This window comes from Manduca sexta, chromosome 11 (genome assembly GCF_014839805.1).
Source record: "Manduca sexta isolate Smith_Timp_Sample1 chromosome 11, JHU_Msex_v1.0, whole genome shotgun sequence".
In the NCBI taxonomy this organism is placed as follows: Eukaryota; Metazoa; Arthropoda; class Insecta; order Lepidoptera; family Sphingidae; genus Manduca; species Manduca sexta.
This window is the reverse complement of record NC_051125.1, coordinates 6,598,530-6,624,647: the sequence shown is the minus strand read 5'-3', so window position 1 is coordinate 6,624,647 and position 26,118 is coordinate 6,598,530. Positions and strand designations below refer to the sequence as shown.

General features: G+C 34.5%; 3 protein-coding genes across 9 annotated transcripts; 2 read left to right on the top strand and 1 right to left on the bottom strand.

Moving 5' to 3' along the window:
* Nucleotides 1-2,905: 2,905 nt before the first annotated feature.
* Nucleotides 2,906-12,705, top strand: LOC115441862. Of its 7 annotated transcripts, none has more exons than XM_030166778.2 (8): nucleotides 2,906-3,062; nucleotides 5,467-5,584; nucleotides 5,758-5,994; nucleotides 7,872-8,114; nucleotides 9,218-9,382; nucleotides 10,187-10,417; nucleotides 10,581-10,669; nucleotides 12,384-12,705. In XM_030166778.2, the coding sequence occupies exons 2-7, from the start codon at nucleotides 5,494-5,496 to the stop codon at nucleotides 10,649-10,651; spliced, it is 1,038 nt and encodes a 345-aa protein (XP_030022638.1). In that variant the 5' UTR covers nucleotides 2,906-3,062; nucleotides 5,467-5,493; the 3' UTR covers nucleotides 10,652-10,669; nucleotides 12,384-12,705. The 7 variants fall into 7 exon arrangements, with proteins under 7 accessions (XP_030022638.1, XP_030022645.1, XP_037293376.1 ...); XM_030166785.2 differs by having other exon boundaries at nucleotides 10,581-10,676; XM_037437478.1 differs by lacking the exon at nucleotides 2,906-3,062 and adding an exon at nucleotides 3,142-3,286 and having other exon boundaries at nucleotides 10,581-10,676.
* A 2,134-nt stretch (nucleotides 12,706-14,839) lies between these two features.
* Nucleotides 14,840-17,051, top strand: LOC115442108. Its single transcript, XM_030167082.2, has 3 exons — nucleotides 14,840-15,227; nucleotides 15,680-15,889; nucleotides 16,500-17,051. The coding sequence occupies exons 1-3, from the start codon at nucleotides 15,106-15,108 to the stop codon at nucleotides 16,825-16,827; spliced, it is 660 nt and encodes a 219-aa protein (XP_030022942.2). The 5' UTR covers nucleotides 14,840-15,105; the 3' UTR covers nucleotides 16,828-17,051.
* Nucleotides 17,052-17,246: 195 nt separating this feature from the next.
* On the bottom strand, nucleotides 17,247-25,195 carry LOC115442098 (serine/threonine-protein phosphatase PP1-beta catalytic subunit). The gene is made up of 7 exons (XM_030167072.2): nucleotides 25,059-25,195; nucleotides 23,505-23,636; nucleotides 21,849-22,064; nucleotides 21,337-21,528; nucleotides 19,035-19,186; nucleotides 18,656-18,790; nucleotides 17,247-18,452 (listed from the first exon to the last, which is right to left on the bottom strand). The coding sequence occupies exons 1-7, from the start codon at nucleotides 25,105-25,107 to the stop codon at nucleotides 18,354-18,356; spliced, it is 975 nt and encodes a 324-aa protein (XP_030022932.1). The 5' UTR covers nucleotides 25,108-25,195; the 3' UTR covers nucleotides 17,247-18,353.
* Nucleotides 25,196-26,118: the final 923 nt, after the last annotated feature.

Here is a 26,118-nt window from a genome sequence, read left to right as displayed (position 1 = left end):
CAGGGTAAGCACGTGGGCTGCGTGACGTTATTCGGTCAGACAGCACTAATACCTAAATAAGTAGAGTTATACAACGTAAACATGTAAATATGACCACGAAACGATTATAAATGGTGAATGTTCGACCAACATCTAACGCGCAACTACGAATGAATGGAAACTGAACAACTTGGAAATTCCATCTCCAGTAAATGTGCGCGTATGTATTCATGTTAGTAAACAAACAACAAATCTACGGAGGATTACTTTGCGTCGTTTGTTTAGGTTTTTCAAAAAGAGCGTAAACTACTCTTAAAGAAGTAATATGTAGTGACCAGGCGTTATTACTTGTATCCAATTGTCTTTTAGGATTCTTCAGCTTTGGAATTGCTGTTTAGTGCCCTAAAGCCTAGTAAACAATCGTTGAATAATAATAAAATGGGAAGTTTTAAACGCACCAAATATTTTTTTTTATATTATCTCTCCTATTGTATAATTTATTATTACTTACTTTCTTTACGAAATTGATTTACAGGTTTTAACTTACACACCGGCTGTTGAATGACATTATTTGATTTTTTGTATAAAAGTTAACTACAGTACGGAGCTTTCACAAGCGTAGCGCGGCGCGGTGCTACGCCGCGCCGCCATGATGAAATCAAAATGTCTGAAAAAGCCTTCCCTAGAATAGCTCTTATGGCAAATAACAGTATAGCTAATATCATATAAATAAGGTAACTATCTTTATAAAGGTAAAATTATAATTTTTTTTTTATGTCAACTACATTGGGCAGATATTTAGAAGTCGAAGTATATGACATAACCATAACCATATAACCACAAGCAATAAGAAGTTGTTTTGTCAGTGTACGAATTTTATAAATTACATAAATATTACGGTTTGAGCAGTTAACATCTATTTCATATGAGGATGATTAACAACTCTGACAATATTCACTTTATTTTAAACTATACTCGATTTACACGATGTTACGAAGCGTATGTAGGTCGAATTAAATTTAAAACTGGATATATTTTATAAATGATCGAGAAAGCTGAAAAATGTTTCTGAAATAACTAATGCCGAGGTCATCATCTGTGGCGCCGACCTTGTGGTCTTTTTTCCGCATACAAACATAAGTGTATATTATGTATAATGCCAATCCACAAAATCAGTATTGTAACTAATCTTATTTTGAATGAGTATAAAATGTGCAATTAATTGGAACTTCATGTAAGAGAAATATAGCAAGAGTTTAGCCCAAATATCTTAGAATAAATAACATCCATTCTGTTGTCTACTGTGGTCCTTGAAAAAATTAATACCGCTTCAGAATTTTAAGAAATAATGCAATATTTATTTTCATAGTTTTATGACAACATACCTTTTCTTGTAACTTTATATTTACATGTTTTGTCACCTTTTACATTAACGCTTTATATGACATGAAGCTAATAATAAAATTAGTGCAACAAACTTTGTAACGGTGACTTCAAATGATATATTATTAGAATGTCACTTTCAAAATTTATTTGCAGTGTAACAAGGTTGTAGGATGCATATATTTTCACATGTCATTGAGTTTCCAGCATCAAAGGGTAGGTAGAGTTCTTTCTGCAAATAAATAAACACCTACAATGTGTTGTTCAGTTTCTATAAAAAGAAATTCTAAAAACAGCGAACGACTATTCGTTTTATTCGAAAAGACGTACATGGAAAACTCTGAGAGAGAAATAATAAGAAAAGTTGGAAGAAAATTATGAATTTATCATGATACAGTATAACAACTGTATTAATTGAACATCCGATAAATCATCTGTTTATATTTTGTCTATATTGGGTTGCATGCACTATTTACCTTGGTATAGTTAACTTAAACCTATGAGACATAGAAAAACTCCGATTAGACTTGCTATGCTTATATTTTTTTGGAATGAATTAACTAAGGATTATTTCTTTACTAAATGTCTCTCGAGGTTTCTCTCACGTGAAAAGACAGTTCTGCAACAAAAGTCCCTAAATCAACCATGTACCAATCCATGCACTATTTGCACGAACCCAACGCCATCTACTTAAATCTCCCGAGGCCACCTATTAGACCGGGGACCTAGCGCAATTTCCAACTGAGATTTGTTTTAGATCACCACCCTTCTAACCAGCGCATTTTAAGCATCTTACATATGAATTTGTTAAAATTGAGGACCTTTTCTTTCACTGTTGTATCTGCTTAGTAATGTTTTTTTAAGGATGTTTAATTTTCTTCTGATTGTAAAGTTAGACCTAAATTTCTAAATTCTAAAATTACTACCTATATAATTATAGTATGACTATTATAAGTATATTTATATGTAAACAAATGCCAGTCACCGGCGCGGAATCTAGCGACCGCGGTGGCATCGGCTGAATCACCCGCGAACTTGGATGATCTCAGGTGAAGGCGCGCTACCGCGATACCGCGCTATTTCAGTGCACTGCTAGTTCAGCGATTTATAAGCTAATTCTAACATTTACCTCGAAAACTCTATTCGCAGGCTTTATATCACTCAACCGACAGCTCATACAATGATAATGCTCTTTCAGTTCCAACTACTAGTGATCTTTATGGCCATACCTGAGGTTACTGAAATGCACTATAATTTAAAGGGGCCTTGAAATCCAATGAAACATATGACTCGAGGAGAGCGAAAACATTTCACAAAAATAGTTAAGGTATCGAATCGCACAAAAATTAATATCCATACTAATTATATCGTATTTATTGATGTGTTTATTGCCGTAGTAAAGTTCGATTGGCGTGTTCAATCACTGCAGCCTACGTAACGAATATGCGAAGCTCAAGTCCGGTTTGGGTAACGACGTAAAATAGTAAAACATTAGCAAAATAAAAAGTTGATTGAATAGTTTGGGCGGGCGGCGGGTGGTGTTTGGCGGTGCGGGGCGGTGGGGGACGGTGGAGGGCGGTGGAAGGCGCCCGGAGCGCGGCCGCCCGCGGGCAGTGCGCGCCCGCCCCGGTCCGACACTCGACGTCGGCTCGTCAACGAAACCACACAACCCTATATATTTAACGACCAATATTTAATCGGTAAGAAACTGCCCAGTGCTCTAACGCTAAGTTTGTAAGGGCTGTGCCAACAGTGTGCCCGTCCGAGGTTGTTTGCCCTTCGCGCGTTAACCACCGGCCACAAGTGCTTGTCGTCTCGCTCTAAAGTTGCGCAATTGTATGTCGCTCCCGTTCGCCACAAGTTCAGCTTGCACTCCCGTCGCTCATTAGTTGAGATTAGTGGGTAACATTGGTTCAGCAGACACGTAAGTTTTTCACTCTTATTGACAGAGAAGCGAAAAATCAACGAAGAAATTATCTAACAATTAAAACAAAATTATAATTTTAAAGCAATGTGATTATAATTTGAAGTTTATTATTGATTAATAATAACATCGTTTATTAGTGATACGATTTACAGTTACTATATTATTTTTTATTTTTTTATTTTTTTTCAACAGTTCGTGATTTTTTTTGATTACAGCTGATACGTTCCCATTTAATTTTTACCTTTACTTTGTTATTTTTTTGGCTTTTGTCAATTAAACTAAATAATATGATGTGTATTTGAATGAGGAACATACATTTAATGCATATTCATAATATTATGCATATAAGACGTACATTATACCTGTACCAGTACTGTTCCTAATTATTGACAAGTGTGGTTAACATAGTTGAATGTATGGGCCGGCGATTCGTGTTACATGGAGTTATTACGCGGTGCGGCCCACCTGTCGTCGGCTGACCAGTGCTTGGATCCGGGAATGCTGTGAATTCGATCCGCCGCCCGCGCGCCTATTTTCGGCCGCACTCGACGCGCGCCAAATTTGCAATCCCGCTAAATCGACGCGCCTTCGTATATTTTTGTATCCATTTCACAACTATTTTGTTTTTTTTACTCGTGAATTCTGCTTTCTTCGAGTATTCGACCTTCGATTCTTGAAATAGCGTCTGCGTGCGGTGTGATTATAATTTCAGAATATGGATCAAATTTGACATTGACCTTGAATATTGACCCGATTTGCAAACTTGGTTGGACATCAATTAGTATTTTCATAGTTACACGTTTAAGTATTTGGTATCTGATTTTAAGTAATGAAAATTTTATTATTAATAGTTGAATAAACAATACTCCATTTATATCAGGCACTTTTTCCAAATTTTCGCCAATATTAATGAATTATTAGGAATCTTAAAACAATGAAGAATTTAAAACAACACAAATCATGATAAAACGTAAGAAAATTAGCCATTGAACAAAAATATAATTCAACTCATTACATTTTATTATTATAAAAATTTAATCTAATGCCTCTTGTCTTTAGTGTAATAAACACAATATTAGGTAATTGAATAGTTTACCACTAATCCGCAGCGTTTTGAAGCAGACAGACATTTTAATTGAACCGCATCCTTAAAATCCCGTCCCTCATTGTAAAATATTTGGCACAGCTACAAACGTTCTTTGTATTTCTAACCAATAGCCTATAATTTAGTTAAATAGTGTCTACGATAGGCCAGTTACGGCATCTTTCGGCTCTTATACAAACAAGAAATCAGGTATTTATCTAAACTCAAGATGGACTGAATGTATCGTTCAGCCCATTCCAAATAGCTTTATCTACACAGACGCTGGTTTACGTTGGAAGTTTACTGAATGGTTTTCTGTTCCTAAATATAACAGTGACGCAAATCAAAGGGTAAACTGAAATTCAGTTTGAATATTGATCGCATATTACATCATACCTAGAATAAAAGTAGAAAGTTTACGGAATGTTAATTATTTAGCTATACCTAGCGAGAAAATAGTTCATAGCTTGGATAAAGCGAAGAATATAAAGGCGGTTCAGCATTTAACAAGCATAATAAATCATTTAGCAAATAATAAATTATAACAGGAAAATAGTGGAACGTATATTTGTAATTTAATGGCAAAAAGGAATTTTGAAAACCCTACAGAATTAAATGAATATCCTTGAAAATGTAAATAAATTTCGTTGTTAATTGTTAAGCAGCGGTCGTACAATTTTAAATACCGAGACGAAAATTATATAATAACATTGCGGCAGGCCGCTGACATATCGATTGTAACAAGGTCAGCAGAAACTCGAAAATAACTAAGGAGCGAGCAGACATTAGTAAAAACGGCCGTTTTCAAATTTCTCCCCGATACTAGTGGGATTGGCTAGAGTCCAAGTCCTCGGCCATTCGACACGGCAGCCAACGCCGTGACGGCTATTTGCGGCCGTGCTGCTAACTCTGCATACGTCATTGCTCTATTTACGAGGAACGAGCACGCTATTGTACTCAATTATGTCACCTGGACATAGCTTGAGGATATATGTATCGACAACTTCAAGGTTAATGCGTTGGTAAAGCATCGTGCTAACATTGTTAGGCGCTCTCATACGGCGTTGTAAATGTGTTATTACTTTTGTTACAGAATACGAGCACGACATAAGCCGCCAAAATGTTTAAAACTCATTTAGAAATGATTGGCAGAAATGAGACGCCATCAAAGAAAGCCAGATTTTGGCAATCCTTTGTGCGTTCTCTAAAAGGTGAGATACAGCCGATAGCACTTAGTTTATATTCAACTTATAAGTCATTTATATTGTTTACATACTTCAATATGAAAATTCAGTTCCACTTGTTTGTTGTAAAGTCTATTATAATTATTTGTAAAACTTTACATTTCTCCTACAATAAATTAAACATAATGTCATTACCTCAGGATCGGAAGACATCAGAGCAGAGGAGAGGTACAGGCCCACACGCCGCAGCGTGTTCCCCGAACTCCTGTCCACCTACCCCTACTCCAAGTCTATCTACGACGATCCCATCGCCGCCGCCGAGAGGATCACCGTCCCCGGCTACCGTTACCTGCCAGTCCACCGCGAGATCTACGGATACTCCCCACGCCCCATCTATGCCCACAACTACCCTCGCTCTCTCGATTGGTACAGGCCAAGTAAGTAAACAAACAGAACGCTACGATGCCTACACTAATCGCCTTGCCAATCACACACTGAAACGAATACTTAGATCTAACAAATAATAAATTATAGTCTTGAGAGGGTTATTAGCGTCTATACGCTATTGGACGTTGAACAGAAAGAATCAGTAATTGATTGGCACGAGCATCACATCACTCATTGGAACACAAATTTTAATTTGGCAATCGCTATACAATAACCTTTGACTGTTTGAAATTAGCACATTAAATTATGAACTTGGGTTATGTGCTTTGTATTATATTCAATCCTATCATAAACCAAGATCAAAGTTAAACCAAATCATCTTGTAAATATATCTACTTACACAATTCTATAATATTTGTAGATATTAAACCGATTTTACGGTATTGTAAAATATAACAGCTCCGTGCGTTGTTACTAAACGTTGTAAACAATCAAGTTTTGTTTAATGTGTAGATATTGAATTCAAGATGCACCTCTTCGTTTTGTAAAAAATCGCTTGTTTCAGCGCAAAAGGCTTAAAGGACTCCATGGGTGTAAATCATTTATGTATACTTAAAACATCTTTTCTTAAACTATTTCAGCCAACGCTGGATATCGTAAATTACTTATATTTTATTCATCACATAATAAGTATGAGCTATGGCGTCGAAATAATTATGTTATCGTTGTTCCATAGTTTATTATAGACGAGAAATAAGGCAGCTAGCTATACAGTTTCAATAATTTTCTATTAACTACCAAAGCTAATAATGTTATGTAATATTATTATGTTAAATTTGTATTAAAGTTTTATAAAGTATAAATAAATGTTTAAAAAACATTTAATGGGACATAACCTGTCACAAGCTCGAAGATTGGCTGATATTCATGACAGCTGCATTATTCAAAATTTTGACGGGTCGATTTAACATAACATGGAATCACACACATACAGACTAAACGTTAATAAAATAATTTGTGTACACGTGAAATAAAGTTTTTGTATGTAAATGTGTGTCAAATGTTTTCCATGTACTCATTAGGCACATAGGCATTCAGATCTTGTTAAGTTAATCATAGTTGTGTTATATGAGAAAGACATCGTACAAACAAATATTATGTACTTATGTTTAATTTTTATGCTACATTTTCGTTAACTTTAGTCACGTAGTTTTGCACTACATGTTGCTTGTGCGGTTTACCATTTATGCTAATAATAATCGCATGCGCCATTAGTAGAAATCACCTCTTATACATATCATCACTTCACACTTGTAAATCCATGGATGTTACATCGACGTCACTGTTTATATTCCGTTCTCCGATCTTCTAGCATTTGTCAGGTAATGCATATTTATTATTTCTCAACCCCTGGTGATTCACATTGTATATGAGTTAATCGGTTTTCAATAATCTTGTATTTCACCAAGTCTGCCCAGGGATGTGATGAAGAGGTGAGTTCTATGATCAGCTTTCTTTAAATCTCATTACACATTATCTCTTTGTACAAATGACTATTCTGTAAAGCTTTATTTCTGAAAACTAATAGCGCATCTACTAACCCAATGTTACTATTCTGTCTGCAAATTTGATTATAAATGGCCTTCGATTTACATTCATTACATAAATTGTGAAGTCTTTGAGATTGGTTTTCTTGGCATAAAATCCTATTGAAAGGATAAATGATATAAAAAAATCTTTTATTATTGCCGTTCTTTTTGTGTCACGCAAGGTTCCATTATCGAATCAAATGCGTGAAACATAATTATATCAAGCATAATTAAATAACTGTAAGGTGTAGGGATCTTCAGTAAAATGAAATCTGTGTGAGTTGTTATGTATGATTTTACAAGTTCCAATATATTTATTGAATGTCGTTTGATGACAGTTTACCACGTACCGAGACGCGTGCGACGAGGCGTCGACCCCTTCGATGCCCACAAGGCGTGGCAAGACCATCTCGACAGGCTGGCCGCCATTGACCGTCTGTACCCCTCTCGTTACGGTCTCTACCTGAAGGACCGGGCATACCCCATCACCGACCTTAGCGCTCCCATCATCGACCCTCTGCAGCCCAAGAGTCTTAAAGGCATCGAATATGAGCCTGACAACAAGCCCCACTGGGGAACAGGTAAATTCTAAGTCTCTATGCACGATTACATTTAGGCTAAGTTAGGATAAGCTGGGTTTGTAAGGTCGTTTTTTGCTTGAACACATTTATGTAGTCTGCGCTTGTGTCTCACAAAGACTGATCGTTTGGGCAACTACGAGCTGACAGACCTTTTGTTTTCTGATCCATGTTATCAGCTAAGTGTGGGATATTCTTTTGTGTAATTATGCTGTTATTGTATCTAAATGTCGAATATACCAAGCATAGCAAATGACGTGGATTCAGGTAATATATTAGGACTACTTGCACCTCTTAAATTCAATTAATTGAATTTAATTTGCGTGTCAAGATTTTGTCCCTAAAAATAAATAAGTAAATATTTTTAGCGATAGTAAATATCAAAATAATTTGTGTCATATCAGTTACCAGTTTATCTTATAAGTTCTACGTTGTTTTCACATACCCATCAAAATTGTTTTACTTTACAAAATTCTAAATTATTGTATTACAAATATAAATATTTTGGTAGACAATTTGATAATTAAATTTTAAATACTTTGTTGTAAATTATTCAACAAGACATATCTGCGAATAAACGTTAAAGTTTATATTTGTTACATATTGTGTAGTAATAGGCAATATATTGCTATAAATTTGTTGAATAGTACAAAGTTTTAAACTTTAACTAACACTTTACCTACGACAATATATTTTTATTAAAACATAAAAAGATCAATTCGTGTTTTGATTTAGTAGTTTTAGTACCTGTCTGTTTCTATAAACGATATCTATACCTGCACTGCTTTGAAAAAGATTCGTATTGATAATATTTTTCCGAATATTAAAAACATTGTCACTGCGAGCTTTTTGTATACTTCGTGCAAGTATACGTATTAGGAACCTTTCACGTGCATGGTCCGCATTGTAAATATGAGCAAACCGACTTTCATTTCGGAATGTTCGCTGATGTAAATGTATCATAAGAACACTACACTCTTGAAGCCGATGATGGTTCGCGGGTCGCCGTAACCGTGTCCAGTAGTAATTCGGTAATCATCCGCGGCAAATATAACAAGACCTCGACACACATAAGATTGATATTGATTGTGAGACTTGCCATGAAGGATCGTGGCCGGCGAGAGTATCGGACGTGTTCAAAAAGGATCCATTTTTTGCGGAGGCCGAAAAATGGGCAGGTTTTGACCGCTCGCTCCGAGGGAAGTCCCCGACGCCTGTGAAGCCGAGAATAAGCCCGCCGCGTGATTGCGAGGTCGCATTCGATGCCGACGGTAAGGGCTGCAGACCCCTACACCCACTGTCTTCGTCACGTCCCTCTATCTCAACTGAAACTTGAACAAACTTTAAACAGACCCGCCTAAAAGATCCACCTCTGTACGTTTGAGTGAATAAAATATCCTTAGTTAGCGTAACCTATCCCTTTATGTTTTTCAGTAATCCTTTTCAAGTGAATAAGAAATCGGGACGTCTCTATTCACGAAATCATTCCTGTTCTAGGTATTTGTAAATAACAGTGTATAGTAAATACAACACCAAATGAGTGTATGTGTTCTTTTCATAATACCATTTTAATGAAATGCATGTCACATTAACATACCTCATTAACTAGTTATAATTAAAGTTATAAGTAAATATAATTATAATTATTTTTTGCAATAAATAATAATTGCATTAATAAAATCAAGAAATATACTACTTATTAATATAATTGATTAAGTAATTTCTAATAAATTCCCATTAGATGTTAAGAGCCCAATGGAGTTTATTTAAACTACAATAATATTTTTACCACGTATTCTAAAACTAAAATAAGATTAGTACCCAAATAAAATTAACATACCCATAAACAATGATAGGTCAAAGTCTGAAATGGCGTTTAACCTGTCCCGTTATAGGATTTAGTTGAAGACTCTGTAGGGCTCTTAGATCAGATAATATTAATTGTGGTAAACATAACCTGTCAAACGAGTGGCTAAACACAGTAAGCTTGGTTTTGTTATTGTGTGGACGTTGACGAAGTACAAACGGGAGAGTGAGTCTGTTGTCCCGACACTAAACGAACAGTTGTGGCGTAGGTGCACCGCTGTACAACCTGGGCGGTCTGCGGCGCAGGCCATGGGCTGACATTTTCAACCCGAGCCCCTCTCTACCTATCTCGGCGATCACTCGGGACCCCTTCTGGTACGACTGGCCGGAGCTGAAGCCCCTCGCTCGATGGGACCGCAGCCCCTCCTACATCCGTGACTCGTACCTGTCGCCCGTCAAACGCACCTACCTCTGGGATAAGCACCCGATCAGGCCGTTAGGTTAGTGCAACGCTGTACATATTGCCATACAGCTTTATTGGTGTCAGCTGTACAAAATGGCCTTTGAACCGCTCTATCATCGTCATGGACTTACCGAACATCTTTTTGAAATGATGAAGCATTTTAATACATTTTCTATAGCTGTGATTTCTGGTTACGGCAGATTTAATGGTGGCAGACGCGCTCACCGTCGGCGATATAAGCAAGACTTTACCGTTCATTCGTAGTCTTTAAATATGCAAACGTCAGCAGGTATCTGGTGAATACAGTTCCCCGTTTCATTTAGATAGAACTCCTTGTTCTTGAACGTTTATCCTTATATGTGTACGTTGTGGATCATATTCATGTTTAGATAGCATTCATATCACCGAGTTGATATAGCGTTTTGTGAAACTTGCACAAAATTTAGTAGTATTTATCTATTTTAAATTGTTACTGGGATACCACAATGCGTTTCTTACGTACCGATTTAAATCTTCACCAATAAAAAATTCGAAAATGTTTATGTTGGCTACTTCCAGTTCACTAATTTTCAACAATGCTTTCTTTCTTCAAGCAGTGCACTGTTTCCATACGCGCAAGTTTTACACCCATCATCGGCAAATGCACATGTTTTTGAAATCACAAAGTATTAAACATTTTCTATTCTTTCTACATTAAACCTTCTTTCCTTATAATTCTGAACTTTTGGCATTTATGTCATGATATTATTAAACATGTTTTAACGTTTTTCTATTAAATACACGTACTTGGAAATAACCCTTTCATTTTTATTTAATACGCACAAGTTACGGGAGTTGCGCAAAATTGGTAATCAGGGCCCTTATTCTGTATGATAGTGTAAACGCGTAACGCGGCCGTGTCATGTTATCTTCGAGAAATGTGCGTGGAATGGTATTCTGTAAGCCAAATTTCTATAGTCCTAAACATGATGCGTTGTGTTACGTGCTTGTTACGCACTGTCATAATAACGTGTGAGATAGAGAATAATGGCCCAGCAACTGTTGATAATGATTGGTATTGTTTCCACAGACTTTTACCCGGCAACTTTTAGTTACCAGCACATTTTTAGGCAACTAAAAGTTTCTTCTTTAAGCGTCTGTATATAAAGCGTCGCCACAAAAATTACCATTTTTGCGCAACTCACTCCCAAATAATTTTAATGACCATTTCTATCTCCTAATTTTAATTCGCACAAAAAATGAATGACACCAAATTGCACTATGCCTTGTGGAATTTTAATACTTTTGTACTTATAACTATAAGGTACTTAATTATGTTATAAGTTTAGACACAACACTACAAGAAGAAACTACTTATACTGTGTTAGCAAGCCATACTATTATATTTATAAAATATTATCACTGGCCGATATTTAGACCTCAAGCTACAATTTGACCACTTTTTATTTTATGAACAAATATTCATCTGGTTACTCTTGTCATAACTTATACATGAGGTTTTTTTTACTCAGATTGTCAAGCAACTACTAAGCAATAAAAAAATATAGTATATACAAAATTATGAGTATATTCTAATTACCTGGCAAATAGCAAGAAAAAATGGTTTAAACATTGTATTATATGAAAAAGATTATTTACAAAATTAAACATTTGGACTTTTAATATTTCAGAATACTTGCTATCACTTATTACTCGCCACTACGCTACATTATACCTATATATTAACAGTAGATAAAGTACCCTACAAAGTAAAATTATATTTAATAATTCGATGTAGTCGAATTATTAATTTTACTTCAATAATATTGACATTTAATGCTCACGGAAATTTCGTTTCATTTGGTACACGAAATGAAAACTATCGCACTATTAACTATGGGGTAAAATGCATGGTTCTTTTACCTGCACAGCGAAATTAAAAAATATATATCTTACCTGACTAGAAGGTACGCCTTACCTATATCAAAATTTTTATTTTACCATTACTTCGTTTTCTTTTACAGCTGCTGCCTTCTAAAGGGCCGGACATCAAACCCAGATTATTTTAAGTTATTTACAACATTTAATTAAACACTATGTTTTATAAACTTTTCTGTTATAACTTTGACTATGTTAATCAAATAACTCAAAAAATAAATCGACTTGTTTATAATATTTTAAAATTAAAAACAATAAAAGGATTTTCACGTAAGATCTCAAAGACTGCTATAACATAGTCACTGCCACGGAAATGAACTTGTTACAAAAGTTTTGTTTTTATTACCTTTAAATATTTTTTATTTATTCCAAAAAGTAAAAAAATCAATAAAACCTAAAAAAACCTAATACTCGTTTTATTATTCATCTAATCATCACAAGATACTTATCTCGACATGTAATAGATACCTTCATTATATTAGAATAAAGTGAACAATAATCCTTGCACATAAAAATAAATGAGAAATTATATGTATAATTTTATATATATTTTTTATAACAAAAAAGCAAATACGCCTGAACGCCATAGCTTATTTCCATTTAGACAAGATGATCATAGCATTAGTGGGTGTGGTAAACATTTCACAAACACCACGTCGCTTGCAATAGAATTTATATAGCGTAAATACTAATTACGTCCAAAAGCAATACCTACTATCTTCAGAAAGCACTATTGTATGAAGTCATCAAATCATTTTAAAAAAAGTTTTTTTTTTAAAGATCGCGTTATAATACCTAAAACTAAGTAAGTATATTTTTTGTGTATAAGTATGTAGTGCAGGATCGGTTATGGAACCCAACTGCTGCTTGGAAGATACTTAATTTTTAATTTTTTTGTCCTGAAAATTACCTCAATGACGTTTTCGTTAGTAACTAGTTTAGACCTGATGGTGAATGTGTACAAAGAAAATAGTTAATTCAAATTTAATGCCAAACCACGAGAGACAGTGGTACCATCAACGATCACTTACATTATTCCGCTCTGTTTTACTGTACACATGTTCGGAAACGAGTTACTTTCTAAGGTTTTGACTAAATATATACGGTGGTAGAGACCACTATCCAATAAGGTACAAATGTCTTCTGCCATCACCGTGGCGAGAGGCTAGCAGCTCACTGCTGCTCAATATATGTAAGTAAGTACAAATTAGATTTAAAAAGAACACAAATACAAACATATTAACTAGGTACGTAGGTATAGTTTATGTTTATCCGTATATTGGATAATAAATAAATACTTAGTTACCCTCAAACACATATTCAGTACTTGATGGTGTTGCCGCTTTTTATGAGCGATCGTATAGTTTCCATCAGTCAGCGGCATGATCGTCTTATTATTCAATTAAAATAAAAAATAATCCTATACACACATTCCATAAAATAATAAGAATATTATCTTTCATCGGATATCTACAATCCCCGTTTACGGACACGAGTATCCGGTACATCACTAATTGCTTCCCATGACGTACTTAGTAGGAGCGAATATAGGTGGTAAGTAATACTGGGCAGAAAATTCTAATCGGTTGTTACCTAAAGGCTGTTGTTCTGAAGAGTTCTTTTCCAGACCTGGGAGTCAAACTCGCGACCTCAGCATCGCAGTAGCCAGTAGTAGAGTAGGCGTATTGCGATATTACTATATCGCAATACCCCTACTCCACGAAGACAGTGGATAAATATGAATATTAGAGATTTTGGAAAAACTTTACTAGATTACCAACTATTTTGATGCTTAAATTAAGGCCCAGTTTGGTAGCTAGGAGACGATTAAGATCCTGGAATCTACACAGTTAATATGAATTACTATACGTTAATATTTATTATAACAGGCTATGTTAAACTCTATAACTAAATGATTTGCCATTATAGTTCGTACTTACCTACATCTATAGTTTCTATTATACATCTATGTAACTATCTAAATAGTTTTCAATATAACCGCAGCTGTTTATTATTTCAATTAAAGAGAAAAAAAGAGAAAAATATTATTTTTCAACTAACATTGTATCACCGCCCAGATACAAAATTAGAATTACTATACGTAGTGACATCTGTCGGATTCGAATGGGATAATTTTCAAATGTTATAAATGTTGCCTGGTAAGAGTAATAGATGGCGCGATGTAATTATTTATTCAAAAAGAATATAAAGTAAGAATAGAAATTAAACAAATAGTTATTACGTTTTTTTTAAATCCATGCAATAAAAATTTGAAGATTGACTAAACATGTTTTGACGCAAAATCAATTCCTATCTAGATAACAATGTTGATCATTGTGCAATGTACATCCCTATTGACTATAGACACTTTTTTATTCTTCAACAAAAATGGCTACGGTCAAATACTATGCTATGCATAAGCAACTCATATGAGTTTACCTAATAACTCGCTGCACAACATTTTTTATATGTTTTGTACTCAGGTTTTATACCTAACAATATTTTTAAATGTCAAATGATTGTCAGAGTTTTTTTCGTTTATTCTGAGTTTTCTCATTTTACTATTTTCACGAAGGATGTCGAAACCTAGTATCAAAAAATATTTTTTTTATGGTGATTGGTAATTACAACAATGGCAAATTGATACATTGTCTATGGCATAGTTGATAGTATAGAGAATGTAGAGGAAAATAAACGATCCATTCATTTGAATTTTGAATTGTTATTGTTGTCGTTTATATTTCATGCACTGTACCTAAATTGATTAAAATAAAAAAGGTATACTTACATACTTAATAAATAAGCGACATGGGTGAAAATGTTGAAGATTGTGGTACTGGTGATGATGTCAACAGAACAAGCTCAGAAAATATGGCTTTCGATAACTTTGTGATTCTAAAAGAATTCGGGAATATAGTAAACCTAGTAAAGTAAGTAAACTTAAATTAGTAATTTAATTTCATTTGTTTTGTTTGACTTTAAGGTGGTAGCTCAAGGTCCATTTTCATACATTTTGTTTCGGCTTTAATCTGGGTAACTAAACAAGTATTGGCAAGTAAAGAATTTAAATTCACGTCTAGTTAGTGATTAGTTCTCGCAGTTGAAAGAAAAACGTAAAAATAATTAATAATCATGGATATTTCGGCCTTTAAAATTTAATATGACGAAATTTTAAAGGCAGAAATATCCATGATAATTAATTATTTTTACATTTTTCTTTCAACTGCGAGAACTAATCACTAACTAGACGTGAATTTAAATTCTTTACTTGCCAATACTTGTTTAGTTACCCAGATTAAAGCCGAAACAAAATGTATGAAAATGGACCTTGAGCTACCACCTTAAGTATTTCTACAAATAAATTTGCATATCAACTTTTCAGAGATGAAGACTTTCTCGAAACAGTTCCAAAAGCCAAACTGAGGCGAGTAAAATGGGTTCCCATGTTCAGTTGTCTAAAACAGGGTATTTTTGATGAAATGGTACAGGAATTGAGTTCCCTGTGGGAATACGAAAATATGCCTGAGAAATTTGAAGTACTGGAAAAACAAAAAGAGAAATATACAGAAATTGATGAAAACGCAACTCTATGGTATGAATTTAATTACCTAACTTTAGAAGAACCGAAATTATATACATTATATTATCTTTGAGAAAGGAGTTAATCATGCTAGTTCAGTAAAGATAACCATCAGGCTTGTGCCTAGAATTTTACCGGCTGCAAACTTTTCTGGGAAATTCCTAATGTTAAAGGTGCAAGCAAACAATCTTCTCTGTTACTATATATTTAAGTTTAAACTGCAACCTATTTGTGTATAATTATTACATTGGCTATTCCATGGTTCTCTTCTCATAGTGCATATTGATACTAGCAATTAACACTATCCCGACTCCATATTGTCAACCTCGCAATATACATTTTAAAAGAAAAAAACTTATACTAGAACTGTTGATGATGATGGTTTTGAGGAATTGCACACGGATTTATTTAGGAAAGAAAATATTATTCTTTACATTAAAATGGAAATTGGCTAAAAATTAACACTATGTTAATTGCTAGTATCCAAATAATGGTTAAATTTTCAATTGCATCAGTTTGTAAAAACTTTTTATTAGCACTTTTTTTTGTCAGTGCCTATAAAAACTATTGCAACCTTTATTTTATTGGTTTTTATAACTCTAATCATTTTTTGGCTTTTTAGGAGACCACAACTTGGAAATGTAAAATCTCAGTTGAAAGCTAGTGATGCCGCCAATTTGCGGAAACAAAAGATTTTGTTGGAATCTCTAGCTAAAGAATATGAGACAAGAGTTAATAAGTTAAAGAAAGTCCTATCTGCAAGGCGGGGTTATCTTAAAGCCTTACAAATGGACATTCAAAAATACCAGAAGAAAAATGAAGATTTTATAATAAAAATTAATGAAAAATATGAAAATCATGAGAACTTACTTAAAACAATAGGTATTGAAAAGTGTGATGAAGATGTTTGCTGGACAGACAAAGATTTGGAAAATAATGAAATAAATTGATGAAATTATTATTTGAATAAAATTTATATTTCAGAAAAAATTGTACACACCTGAGAAAAAAACAATACAACAAATTTTTCTTAATGTAATTGTTTCGAAATACTTTTTCCTAATAGTAGAAGAAAATAGAGCATAAATTTTGAAAGTGTCAAGTGATACTGATAATATAATTATTCTAAATCTTGCTATTGTATTAGCTAAATATTATACAGTTTACAAAATAAGAACATAGATTTTTATTTAATAAAACACATTCTCTATCAACAATTAATTCAATAAGTATGCGATAAGTATGATGAACAAATGTCATGTAAATAATATAATTAGCTTATTATCTTAGTAGATACATAAAAAGTTGTAAGGAAATTACAATTATTGTAAATGCAAACCTATGTGAAAATGAAACAAAAATAAACCTCTTAGTTTAAATAGTAATATTTATTAATGAAAAATCATTTGACATTGTTAACATAGCTAAAAAATAAAATTGTACAATGCAAAATCTGCATATAATTTTATAATATAATAATATAGCAATTGCACTATTGTTGCGAGGACTACACTGTTTCTACCACACTTCCAAAATTATATAAATTCTTTTTAAGGCTCAGCAGACCATAGCAAGCCGCAAGGTTAAGCCTCAGCAGGGAGATCACATTCATTTGTTGCCAAATTTTGAAAACTACTTAATTCGTAAGAATAATACTGAGTGCAAAATAACATTAATTTCACCAAGTATAATTATATCACTCCCTAAACACGTCAAAACATTGCAATGGAGTCCTAGAACTGATAAGGAACACTTATTGCTATGACCAAGTGAAGGTTAATATCATGTCTTAGGCCAGTTCCATGTTGGGACCATAAAATAAATACCATTAACTAGAAATAAACTACATATAAAGGGGAAAGTTGTGGACGATGGTGCATGTCGAATAATTCCGCCTAATTCAAACTAGAATTTTTCAAATTAATCAATTATCGTCGCTTACGAGACCTATATATAATTTACATTTATAGGCACAATAGTTACAGAATAAACAAAGCGAATGTGCTTCCGATCCACTACAACTTATAAATAGATATCGTGAAGATGTAACGACGCTTTCGTGTCCAATGCCCGCATCTTTAAGATCGCTTGCCACATCAAACTCTTTACAATCAACGAAACAATTTACTACAACATCAACAGGTTACGATAACACAACAAGGTATGATACCGGTAATAAGGCTGCCATAGATCAGGGATCGAAAAAGCAATAGTCACCGAGGCATCGCCGAATACGTCATGTCTGTTCAACCCACAAAGACGGCAGAACTAAATTTATAAATTAATATCACTCACATCAATAATAAAAATTAAAAATAAGAAGGCACAAGCAAATCGATAAATTATTTTAACATTACACAACATACTATTCGGCTCTGTCCAATGACCACACTAACGTAATAATTATAATACATGATATAATTAATTATTTGTAGCATTCCTCTCACTGAGCAGCACACTGGATACCAAACGTCAGTTATTTCTTCTTAGGTGGCGACCGCTGAGGCGTGGCTGGCCTCCCGCTGTTGATTCCGTTGTACTGGTATTTCGCCTTTTTCTCAGATGGTTTTAGTATCTGCGAAATCGTGTAGTTGACTGAGAACCTCTATCAAATTGATATTTCTTTTTTGAAATTGACCTTGCGCACAAATTCCAATCCCCACTACCACCTCAAATTTAGACCCCTGATAGAATTCTGAACCTCAAGATTTACAAACCAAGTACATTGCAACTAGTCTATAGAGGCGATCAATATAGCTTAAAAGAGATTTTACTTACCTGGAAAGAACACATAAGTGTTTCATCGACGGACATCATACCACCAGCATTATCAAATTCACCGCAGTAATTGGGCGCAGAAAACAATGTCACCAGTTGTCGCTTTGCGAAGAACTCGTAACCATCTTCTACCACCTGCGAATACATTCAGATTAAGCGGGGATAACATAATTACTTTTCAATGTTTTAAAAGATATAAAACTATGATCCATGGTTACATTATCCAGATATGTTAAATCGTTTAGCTTTTATCATAAAATCCATAAAAGGAAATTGCTACATCTCTCGTTAACTTTATCTTTAGTATTAAAATCAAATCAGGCTCCAATATGTAAAAAAAATGGACTATATATCCGTCTAAATACCGATGAACACTAACCTGATGAGCTCGACAAATCAAATCCAAGTCGTGTCTGTTGAGGAATTTACTGACGACATCTGGCCCGAATGTGAACGACACTCCGCGATCGTTCTCGCCCCAGCCCTGCACGTCCTTGTCGGGATCAGACCACAGCAGATCACAAAGCAATCCTGGAAAAGACCATGCCGTCTATCAACCTGAAGAAATCACTTTCTTGCTCTTCTTAACTACAAATGCATAGTAATAATTAGCTGTTTATATCTATACTATTGTATAAAGCTGAAGAGTTTGTCTGAATGCGTTAATCTCAGGAATTACTCGTTTGAATTGTACAATTCATTTATGGTTGGATAGCCCATTTATCGAGGAAGACTATAGGCAATATAATAATTTATTCCGGAAAATCTTTAGGCGGGCGGCTGCAGGCAAAATTATACAATATTATCTACTTAACGTAAGTGGCATAACAAGATAACGTTCATTAAAATATTTGGTAAGCAAAGCTATTTCACCCTGAACATAAATTTATTTACGTAACTGTTATTTCAATTACGCTTAATTAGAAGCCGTCTTGGATTTTTGCCATATCTTGTTAAATTACACAATCTCTCGTGTTACGTGTGCTTTACTAATTTTATTTTAATCCCGCGATGCAGCCCGTAGTTATTCCAAGGGATACTAAAGGCGAGGTTAAAAATAAAACCCGTAAAACGTGCAATGAAATCCGAAAACTGTTTAACGCAAGAGCATAAAATTGTATAAGCATTTACATCAAAGCATCGTGCTAAAAATAGTTATTCACTATGGAGCTGTCGGTACATATTTTAACGTGTTACGTGTAAAAAAATATAAAATTATGATTGTGACAGACATAAGCTAACACTTGCTATTGTCATAAGATAACAAATGTCAAGCGTGGTGCGTAATCCATTGATCACATGCGCTACGTATCCAAATTCATCTATTGCGCACAATATAACACACACACCCGCGTTAATTTTTTAAAAAAATATTTCAACTTTATGAGTATTATTATTTTATTCCAGTCCGAATACCAATAGAAAATGTTTAATGCTAGCGTATATCCGATAATTTTATTATGCTTTTTCAATTAAAACATTGTGGATTAGGTGCACCTAACGTGTTTCGACTATGATGACAACGGTTCGCCCTAGGAGGAACGCTGCACTGATTAAAAAGAGATTTATTTCCCGCACATAGTGATGGTGTCCCATATTGCCGATGCGAATTCATAATAAAGTGTGTTGGTGGTATTGGTGTAGCGCAGCTCAACGCCAGTGCGGGACAACAGCCCGCGCGTGGTGCGTCTCACGGTTGGATATTTCATTGTTATGACTTCAGTCTGTGTGTTAACTTGCCGGTAACTTTGACGCCAGAGGGGAAAGGAACCCGTTTCTATGCGCCGAAGATATTCACCGGCTGGATGTGGTTGGCATGCCAGTTGTAGAGAGTTTCCATACAAATATAAATACAACTGTCCATTATTCACAGCCAAACCAATGAGCCGATTTTCATGAAATTTTATACGAAGTAAACTTGAACTATAAGGACAAAGGCTACTTTTTATCTGAGAAGAGTACATAGTAGGACGTCTAGAACCGGAAAGGCTTTTCACCTGGGATGAGTTGCAAGCCGAATTGACACCGAACACGTATGACGTATTAGATGCTGTATTATTATACAGCGTTAGTTAGCGTTAGACGAATCTCGCAATGCGACCCACAACGAGACGCCACAATACGTTTTCAATATAGACTGACAGAATATGTTTGTACGTTCATAATGCAAAGTAGTGAGAACGCCTCTGAACGCTCATTGTCCACGCAACAGTTACGCGCATCCGCGTAGGAGTGCATGGCGCGAAGCTATGTTTTTCATAGATGGTAATACTCATACAAGCTTTAAAACCCACCATCATAATATGTAAGTGTGTCCTGTTCCGGTATTAGCGTATGAATATCTGGTGTCAAACAGGCAGACATAATTGTGTTCATTGGCGTGGGACTAATCTTTCGTCAATTGATACGCTATCTGAATCCTGAACCAATTAGAATCAGTGCAGTGGACTCATTTTAGCAGGGCCATATAAATAATATAACAAATTCATATTATACCTATGGTAAATAAAAAAATATATATATTTAAACAAACATCAACCTACATCTGAGTCATCCTTTATATTCAAAGTAATTAGCAGGCCCGAATAAGACCATTACTTTAAAAAAGTTTACTATTTGTTGACCATATTTTTTTTCTTTACCTGTATAATTTATTATGATTATGTAATTATTTCATTTACCTGTGTCAGGCACATCAGTGGGTCTCATTATTCTTCTGATTTGCTCCATGCCCTGTAAATCTGGAGAGAGACCACCATGGCAGCAGAAAATCTTCTCGTCAATGATAGCAGCTATGGGCAAGCAATTGAAGCAGTCTGTGAATGTCTTCCACAGCTTGATGTTGTAACGGCGTTTGCATTCATCATAGAAACCTATAAGGAAAATTTATTAAGCTACTTACTATTTATAGACGGAATAATAAGTATACTTATTAATTAATTAAATTACTAAAGTATATACAATACACAATTACATTGTAGCTTATAAAATAGTGGAGTTTATTCTCAAATGCATCAGATAATTATTTATAAATGAATACAAAATTTATTACTTATAAAATTGTTAGATTTTCATTTAAAAGATAATTATAGTGTGAAAGTAAACAATACAAAAAAAAAATTGTGGACCTTATCAGTGCGACCACATGCAATTATGAAAAAACAAATGATTTCTAATTAAAAAGTTTACTTACCATAAATACGATTAATGCTGGCACATTCATGATTACCTCTGAGTAAAAAGAAATTCTCTGGGTACTTGATTTTGTAAGCAAGTAAAAGGCATATTGTTTCTAAGGATTGCTTGCCACGATCCACATAGTCACCAAGAAATAGATAGTTAGCCTCTGGTGGAAACCCACCATATTCAAAGAGACGTAGCAAATCTGTGTATTGGCCATGTATGTCACCTGAAATATAACACAGATGTTATCCTGAAAGATATGTAATAACATTTCTACATTCATAAACCACAAAATAGTGATAAAATTAGTGTAATCCTGGATTTAATTAACATAAACCATCTGATTTAAAACATGCAAGATAATAATAATATTATAATATCAGCCTCGTATTCTATAGTGTCCTATGATTGGGCACGGGCATCCTCTACTACTGAGAGGAATTAGGCCTCACTCCACCACACTTGCCTAGTGTGGATTGATAGAATTCATAAATCCTCAAAATCCCTATAGAGAATTTCCCAAGTATGCAGGTTTCCTCATGATGATTTCCTTCAAAAATCTTGTTAAAGCAAGCAATGATTTACAAAGTATACACACATAATTTTAGAAAAGTCAGATTTGTGTGCCCTTGGATTTTGAACCTGCAGACATTTGTCTCGTCAGTCTATTCCACACCCAACTCGACTACACCTGCTTGTGTACACCAAATATGTGATTGGGGTAAATCAATACCTTTTTTCAACATGTGTTATAATATCTATATTGAAATGCTTGAAGTATTTATTGCCACCGCTTCAACAACTTGCAACATCTTTTGCCAATATTTATTTATAAGTTAAACCAAGCATTGTTTAAATTAAATAATTTTAAATTAATTATACAGGGTCATTTCGACATTGCATTATGAAACCACATACTTGGTTTTAGCTTTGCCAAGTTTTTGCAGAAGATCCTCTGAAAAAATTTCATATTTCTTATCAGATTTTTTTATCATTTTGTAGCTTACCGAGAATATGATGTGAGTCTGGGTGTTTTTTTGAATACAAGAATGTTGTTGTCGCTATGACAAATTCTCTTGGAGTAGTAGAAGCGGTAAGAAGTTAATAAATTAAAACATTTTATTTATATTATTTTTGTTTGAAACATACACTACTTTAATTTAAATTTACAACTAACTTATTGGAGTTGTAGGAAATATTTTATATCCGCCCGGATAACGAACACCAAAGGTAAGGTGTTAAAGCCATAGCCCAGCCATGGTGGCCCACATAGGTATGTCGCGTTCCGAGAACAGCCTGTGTATATCTGGCTTCAACAGGCCGGTAAACTGTCGAGGGGCAATAAGTGTCAGTCAACACCCTGCTGGACCCCACTCCACTGACCATCAATGCAGTTGGGTGACTTTACTAAGTGGTTTCATATTAAAGTAATGCAATGTCAAGATGACCGTATATAAGACATAAGTACCAAACGATATAAATATTAAAAATATTAATTGTTAACCAATTATAATATTATGTTGTTTGTGCATTGACAGTATATTAATGTTGCATCTATAAACATAACATTATGAATCAACTGATATACTATTCACAGCGGTGACCTCATTCTAGTACATAATGAACAAGCCAAAAACATTGATTTAGTGTTAAACAAAAATTATACCACAAATTTTGAGTGGTGCCTCCAATTCCAACAGTATCGGCTGTTGCAGGAATATTTCCCTGGACTTGGTACAGAGGCCACGGACCTCTGACTCTGACATCTGCACTGTCTTCCCGGGCCTGCATCCTCGAACTGTGACCAATATCATCAGCTATTACATCAATTTATAGATTATATAATATCAAATGCATAAAAAATGTATGCAATATGAATTATGTTGATGGCAGGGTTAAAAGGCAAGACTCAAGAACATGTCAAACATGGCCTTAGCATCTGTAGTGTCACCTACCTAGGTTCCCTAACTAAATATATATAAGTACTCATAATTTGGTCAAGGCAATACAATAATTAGAGTAGACATACACAATGATATGCAATAATGAGTAAACAATTCAATTGTGCCCAAGCAATTATAACATTTAAAATTTTATGACAACAAACAAATAATAAGCACTGTAGTGTTGTCGTAAGAACATTTTGCATTATACAATACAAGCTGCCTATTCACGCAATATACAAATAAATGGGTCTAAAACATGCTAAGTGATATGACACAGCTTATCAATACTTTCAAAATGTTGCAATTATTTACATGTGTATTATATTAAAATATGAAGCAAACATTTTATAACATGCTAATAAAGTGCTTCTTCCAGCAATGGGGGAAAGTCACAAAATAAAATGTAAAGTAAAAATGTATATTTGTAGAATCATCATTTGTATCAAAACTTTTAATGTAAGTTTGCAAATATGATTTTCATGAATATGTTAAATATCATAGTTCCACAATATGTGTTGTACAATCAAACACAAAATACAATTGCAAGACCCTCCCATTCCATAGTTGTTTGCTTTGCTTTGTATAGACTTCAGTGGCTATTTTTAGTTCCTACCTATGAAGAATCAAACAAGTAAAAAGGTTAAAAAATAAAATAATGAAGATAAGTATTTTCAATGAGCACAAATATTTGGCAGTTCAGATCACTAAGGGAGGAAGAAAATAAACAATCTAGCTTAATACTCTGGCAAGAATTCTGTATGAAATCATACATTCTCCTGAAAAGATGTCTTTCAATTTCCCTTTTCTCCTTGCGTTTTCCTGCTGCAGTCTGTACACTGTGGTAACCCATCAAAAAGCAGCACAATAAAGTGAAATAAACATATTAAATTTAAGTAAATTAATACAAAACGCTGAATAAAACAAAACAATAGGCCTATGGCGGTGTTCCATGCTACGAAAGCTGACATCATTGATGCTAGTGAGATCGTCTATAAACTTTACAAATTTATGTTGCCTGTAAAATTGTGGATAACACTTTATTCCCGTGACCAAAATAGACGTCTGGTAATCATATAAATATCCCATTAAACGTAGAATCAGATAAGAATTGAGGATAATCGATTTATTTATGAGTTTGACGTTTCTATACCTACATACTCAGTGATAATTACGCAACAAGAGCATACTGAGCGAGAACCCATTATGATGAGACATTAAATACGGATTCAAAAAAATATTTAAAGCACGTATTCATGCAATAAAATGTACTTTACCTTCTAAAAGTCTATGAATTAGACTGTCAACATTGAGTTCGTCAGCCATATTTACTACACGAATAATTTACGTCAAAAAGTCAAATCTTCCGATACAACTTTGTGCTGATGCTTGTTTGTGGTCTCTAGCTGACGTGCCATTTTACGCAACTTTTTATAACATTTCATCAAAATTATAACTAGTTTATTTAAATTCAGTTTCCAAGTTTCACCAAGGTTTTACAAACGGCATGTAAAAACTTTCCCAATTTTACTATCTGATAAAATAACTACATTTTTTAAACCACCTTCAATAATAAAATCTAACTACTTACATACTATAAAGTTAGAACATAATAAATCTCTTGCCTTCTTAAATGTTTTAATCATCCGTAATTCTGAGTCATACAGTAACAGAAACGGACCCATACGGATAAATATATGAACCACATCTCACCCAAGAGGCAATTCTGGTGCGCTCGGTCACCAGCGCCCCACCGAATGTACGCCCACGCACGGTGGGACATATTTTGTCACGGCTTTAGGCACATAGTTGAGAATGTACATACCCAGCGGCTGCCAATTCCCATTGAGACATATAGAGGCTCACGAATATTTCCTGATCTTTGCTCCTCCTCCCATTCTAACAGGTTTCCCTATCCTTCCCCCGCGCTTCCTTCCCAGCTATCCCCCCCCCCCCCCCCCAACTTTCTCCAGAGCCAAAGAGAATATAACCACTACGTTAATCCAGGGCCCTACAGTCACTAAGCCGGGGTCCCTAAGTCCAGTATCCCTTTAGCGGTTTTCGCCCCTTGTTGACTGCAGCTACGGGGTCTGAAACCCAAAAAAAACTAAGCGGTGAAGCTCAACAGTTAGCTTCCGTGGGAAAATTACCATTTTGGTGATTACAAGGAATCTGTCACGAGAAATACCTGGCCGTTAAACTGCAACATAGCAAACACTGTGAAACAGCAAAGTCCAATTCCACGCCGCCGTCACAGAAACCGCGTGAAACCAATCACAGTTAAACGTATTCCGGTTGTTTCACTATATGTAAGCGAAGTCACCGACAAGATTAGCT

Bases quoted from the DNA above. Each gene is read 5' to 3' on its own strand.
- LOC115442098 (XM_030167072.2), bottom strand. From the start codon at position 25,107: ATGGCTGACGAACTCAATGTTGACAGTCTAATTCATAGACTTTTAGAA. The intron at 18,791-19,034 runs GTTAGTGTTCAT...ATGTATTCGCAG, and splicing joins TGATTTGTCGAGCTCATCAG to GTGGTAGAAGATGGTTACGA. The intron at 18,453-18,655 runs GTAAGTAAAATC...ACGATTTCGCAG, and splicing joins CACTTATGTGTTCTTTCCAG to ATACTAAAACCATCTGAGAA.
- LOC115442108 (XM_030167082.2), top strand. From the start codon at position 15,106: ATGGGTGAAAATGTTGAAGATTGTGGTACTGGTGATGATGTCAACAGA. The intron at 15,228-15,679 runs GTAAGTAAACTT...TCAACTTTTCAG, and splicing joins AATATAGTAAACCTAGTAAA to AGATGAAGACTTTCTCGAAA. The intron at 15,890-16,499 runs GTATGAATTTAA...TTGGCTTTTTAG, and splicing joins GATGAAAACGCAACTCTATG to GAGACCACAACTTGGAAATG.
- LOC115441862 (XM_030166778.2), top strand. From the start codon at position 5,494: ATGTTTAAAACTCATTTAGAAATGATTGGCAGAAATGAGACGCCATCA. The intron at 8,115-9,217 runs GTAAATTCTAAG...CTTGCCATGAAG, and splicing joins CAAGCCCCACTGGGGAACAG to GATCGTGGCCGGCGAGAGTA. The intron at 9,383-10,186 runs GTAAGGGCTGCA...GTTGTGGCGTAG, and splicing joins GGTCGCATTCGATGCCGACG to GTGCACCGCTGTACAACCTG.